Consider the following 5,378-nt stretch of genomic DNA (forward strand, 5'->3'; position numbering starts at 1 on the left):
GAACCTTATCATTCTAAACGGAGATAGAACCTTATCATTCTAAACGGAGATAGAACCTTCTCATTCTAAACAGAGATAGAACCTTATCATTCTAAACGGAGATAGAACCTTCTCATTCTAAACGGAGATAGAACCTTCTCATTCTAAACGGAGATAGAACCTTCTCATTCTAAACGGAGATAGAACCTTCTCATTTGTCGTGTATTTTCATGCTCTGTAACCATATATCATTCTAAACGATAGAACCTTAGAACCTTATCATTCTAAACGGAGATAGAACCTTATCATTCTAAACGGAGATAGAACCTTATCATTCTAAACGGAGATAGAACCTTATCATTGTATGACACGTATAAACACACTAAGACGCTCAATATCGCTGTACTACCCTAAACGGATAGATAATTCTGAGCTCACGGTTATTCAATTCCTGAATGCGAATCTGAAGTCCTGTATACCCTCCCGTATAATATATATATATATATATATATATATATATATATATATATATATATATATTTTTTTTAAATAATCTTCCAATTACAATGAATACAAAATAATTTCAAATTCACTAGGAGCTTATTGAAATGTTAAGACCTAGTAGGACCAGTTTCGCCCAGTTGCTCTCATTTGGTTATTTTATTTCCAAATCGTGAGCTTAGAATGATACGGTTCTATCTCCGTTTAGAATGATAAGGTTCTATCTCCGTTTAGAATGATAAGGTTCTATCTCCGTTTAGAATGAGAAGGTTCTATCTCCGTTTAGAATGAGAAGGTTCTATCTCCGTTTATGGTAGTTCAGAGAAAGTGAGCATCAACGTTTTTTACATTCCATTAGGTTCTGTGAGATGGAACCTTTGTATTTTAGGAATTACAAAAAAAAAACATTTTAAAAATAACACCACACAGGCATTAATAAACACCTAATGGATCAGATTATGTAAAAAAACTCAATTTTGACAAAAATGGAGATAGAACCGTATAATTCTAACGTCACGAAATGTAGAGGGATGCTCCGCTCCGCCCCACGCCCCCCGAATCTCGAGGGGACAGCTACCAGCTGTCAGAACTGATTTCCACCCATAAAGGCGCAGCACAGACAGGCGCTCTCCCCTCCGAGTCCAAAAAGACGCACTTACGCACAGCTGATCAACATGGCATCGGACGAACTAGCGAGGAAGCTTCAGCGCAGGCTGGATCATGCATCAGAGGAGAGATCCTGCAGCAATGTTGTGCAGCAGCAAGAAAAATCGGTCTTAAAAATGGTTTTAAACGACTGCAAAGACACTCTGGAACTCACGGCGAAACTTAACCGGAGACTGGACATCAACGACGGGAACGCCACCCCCCCCAAACAAGCCAGGGTGTTGAACCCCTATACCGAATTCAAAGAGTTCTCCCGCAAACAGATCAAAGATATGGAGAAAATGTTCAAACGGTAAGACATTTATTAGCGTGGTTTATTATAGGCCTACAACCAGGTAAGCATTTCGGTGTCGTCACAGGGTTAATTGCACCTGTTGTGTTATTGAATGTCATGATGAGGGATTAGATCACATTATATCGTGACGTTAGAATTATAAGGTTCTATCTCCATTTTTGTCAAAATTGAGTTTTTTTTACATAATCTGATCCATTCGGTGTTTATTAATGCCTGTGTGGTGTTATTTTTAAAATGTTGCCATTTTTTTGTTTAGTAATTCATAAAATACAAAGGTTCCATCTCACAAAACATAATGGAATGTAAAAACTTTGACGCTCAATATCTCTGAACTACCCTAAACGGAGATAGAACCTTATCATTCTAAACGGAGATAGAACCTTCTCATTCTAAGCTCACGATTTATTAGCGTAGTTTATTATAGGCAAATAGGCCTACACCAGCCAGGTAAGCATTTCTGTGTCGTCACACTCACAGGGTTAATTGCACCTGTTGTTATTGAATGTCATGATGAGGGATTAGATCACATGTTATGTTGTAGACAACTAAGGTCTAACTAAACAATGAACAAGGTGAAGTGAAATTGATATACGTGGCTAAATAGTTTTTTTTGGGTTCACCGTTACATTACTATAATGTATTTACATCTACTGTAGGCCTATGTCGAGTGCTGGGGTGAAAGTCCCCTGCCTCTCCTTTCAATCCTGTCATCGACTAGTCACCAACTGTGTTGCCATAGTCTGTGTGCCACTCCGACATCATCATCATAAGAACACAAGGGAGCCAGTCCCTGGGATGGAGGCTCTCTGCCTACATCTACTCTGCTCTGTGCCAGACAAATATAATGTTTTTCTCCCAGGCCATGGAACTGTACGCTCATTGTGCGTTTTTCTTTTCATTTCGAGGATAAGGGTCACTCTCAAATGTTGTCCCCGCCCCCCAGTGACACCCCCTCTCCTGTGTGACAATAGCATCATTGTGTGTGTGTGTGTGTGTGTGTGTGTGTGTGTGTGTGTGTGTGTGTGTGCGTGTGTGCGTGTGTGTGTGTGTGTGTGTGTGCGTGTGTGTGTCAGTGTTTGAGAGAGTGGCCCGTATCCTCGAAATGAAAAGAAAAACACACAATGAGCATACATAGGGCTCCCCTGTGTGAGAGAGCTGCTATTAATAGTGCTACCTCTAGAAACATTAGATCTGAAAACGCATCAGACTTCTACGTGTTCATTTTGTAAATGCAGGTAAAGCAGTATGGCTACTCCAGGCGCATACTGAAACAGTGTGGAGAGGGAGGAGATGCATTCAGTGAACTTGATTGCTGGCCAACAATACATTATGCTATGACACTGCAGTTTTTCCTGTGCTGGGTATAGGTAAACTTGCAGCCACTTTGTCTCAGTTCTGCTGAACATACAGTGAGATATAAAATATTGCTATTAGGTTGCTCTATCACTCCCACTTCAACACAATCCCTCATTGACATATGCACTAGATGCACTCATTCAGAAAGAGCTCTCATTTAGTTAGCAAGCATTCACATGCACAAGCGCACACTCACACTATGCGAATAAACTGCCCCAGATTCTCGATTCCTGTGGGTTTCTAGTGGAATGTGCCTCTCTATCTCTCTCTGCTGTTCTCTTTCTTCTGCTCTCTTTCTCTTTCTGACCTCCAGCCCGGGGCAAACGTATGTTATAGTGCTTCTTCACTAAACTCGGTGTAGTTCTTCTTGCCCAAAGCCACCCCTATGGATCTTGCTAGGCATAGTATCCACCTTCTGCTAGACATGTGCTCCACTCGTGAGCTTAGAATGATAAGGTTCTATCTCCGTTTAGGGCAGTTCAGAGATATTGAGCGTTGAGTGTTTGTGGTTACACATGTACACATCAACAACACGATCTATAGGCGTATCTTTCTAACCGAAGCTCATGGAAGTGGGTGAACAGTCCAAATGACTCATATGCTGCTCAAGTCATGTGTGATATAACCAATTGCTTAATTTCAGTGTCTGACCAACAGTGCCTTGATTTCCATTATCATTGTAAGAATTAGTGAGCTCAGAATGATAAGGTTCTATCTCCGTTTAGGGCAGTTCAGAGATATTGAGCGTCAACGTTTTTACATTCCATTATGTTTTGTGAGATGGCAATTTTGACAAAAATGGAGATAGAACCTTATAACGTCTAACGTCACACACTGTTAACTGTGCTAGACTGTGTCACTCTTTACTTTATTCAAGAGTCCTCCATAAAAAAGAGTTTCTCTCTCCTACTCCATCATCTACATAATGTATGCAGTTGAAAGTATGGTCCACACTTGTGTTAAATGGCCACAATGCAGATTTTTCGTTGGTTGAAGAGGAGGGTGAGTCAGGTGTGTTGTCTTTGTCAACTTGTTATTTTTCTCAGTGGCCCTTCTCTGTCATCAGCCTTGCATGTTGGCTACTTCATCTTTGACCCTTTGACCCCTGGAGGTTGTATGTGGGTGAGGCACCCGTGACTAGCAGGGGTGTGTTGTGTTGATTAGAACACGCTGCCAGAACCTCAGCTGGATGAGGGGGGGTGTGCCAAAATGGGGGCCAGAGACAGAGAGAGGGTGGGGCCATTCCATCCTAAATCCGCACTCCTTTGCACTTAACCCCCTCTTAACCCCCCCCGTCCCCCCCATTGTCATTGTCAGAATGCTGAGTTTCTATATAGTCACTGCCTATGGCAGTGGTTTCTGAGTGATTTTTCTTTTTCTTTTTCATCTTTTCTTTTCTTTTTTTTCCTTCACATTCCATCCACAAATAACCCTCTAATATAATATAAATAAATAAACACCTCTCTGTCCTCCAGAGTGAAATGCACACAGGCTGCAACACTAGACTGAACCAGGCTGCATTGGAAATGAGGATGTAGCATTAGCCAGCCCTTACCTGCTCGCTCCATCCTCACTGAGACACTAAAACGCTCTATAGCAGGAATGAGAGAGAGAGAGAGAGAGAGAGAGAGAGAGAGAGAGAGAGAGAGAGAGAGAGAGAGAGAGAGAGAGAGAGAGAGAGAGAGAGAGAGAGAGAGAGAGAGAGAGAGAGAGAGAGAGAGAGAGAGAGAGAGAGAGAGAGAGAGAGAGAGAGAGAGAGAGAGAGAGAGAGAGAGAGAGAGAGAGAGAGAGAGAGAGAGAGAGAGAGAGAGAGAGAGAGAGAGAGAGAGAGAGAGAGAGAGAGAGAGAGAGAGAGAGAGAGAGAGAGAGAAAGTACAGCCTCCATGCAAAAAAGCCCTGGCATCTATAATTAAGATGGCAGAAACCCTTTTTTATTTAGTTCGCTAATGTTACAATGTTCATATGTTAACCTTCAAAAACACTTTGTCAATAGAAAGGATACAGTGTCTTTATACATCCAAAAGAGGTTTGTTTCCCAATTTATCTGCAAATGACAGACACCCTTCTGGCCACATTTATGATATATATATATATGGTAAGCTGTAACTGTAGACATAGTTGATATAGTAACCATTCGTGACGTTAGAATTATAAGGTTCTATCTCAGTTTTTGTCAAAATCGAGTTTTTTACATAATCTGATCCATTAGGTGTTTATTAATGCCTGTGTGGTTATTTTTAAAATGTTGACATTTTTGAGTTAGTAATTCATAAAATACAAAGGTTCCATCTCACAAAACATAATGGAATGACGCTCAATATCTCTGAACTGCCCTAAACGGAGATAGAACCTTATCATTCTAAGCTCACGCATTAAGAAGACGTGAGCCACTGACCCATCTGAGTAATATCTATGTGTACAGGTGACAGTTGCTAAGCTGCTTTGGGCTCAGTTGCTGTGAACAGTTGCCTCTGGTCAGCTGTGGAGGACGCAGCTGCCCTAAAACACAGACGGCAGTGCGTTCCGTGTGTGAGGGGGACGAGTATGATAGAAAGTTGGCTAATTCAATGTGTCTGCGTTG

The 5,378-nt window shown here is 41.4% G+C and overlaps 1 protein-coding gene across 1 annotated transcript in view; it reads left to right on the plus strand.

Moving 5' to 3' along the window:
• Nucleotides 1–1,154: 1,154 nt before the first annotated feature.
• Nucleotides 1,155–5,378, plus strand: part of efhd1 (EF-hand domain family, member D1) — a gene marked incomplete at both ends in the record, with an annotated part of 7,677 nt that continues 3,453 nt past the window's right edge. The window contains one exon of the mRNA XM_080548839.1: nt 1,155–1,438. Within this exon, the coding sequence (XP_080404965.1) occupies nt 1,155–1,438 (284 nt within the window). The remainder of the gene's footprint in view (nt 1,439–5,378) is intronic.

The sequence above is a fragment of the Nansenia antarctica genome (genome assembly GCF_963989245.1).
Source record: "Nansenia antarctica genome assembly, chromosome: 19".
In the NCBI taxonomy this organism is placed as follows: domain Eukaryota; kingdom Metazoa; phylum Chordata; class Actinopteri; order Argentiniformes; family Microstomatidae; genus Nansenia; species Nansenia antarctica.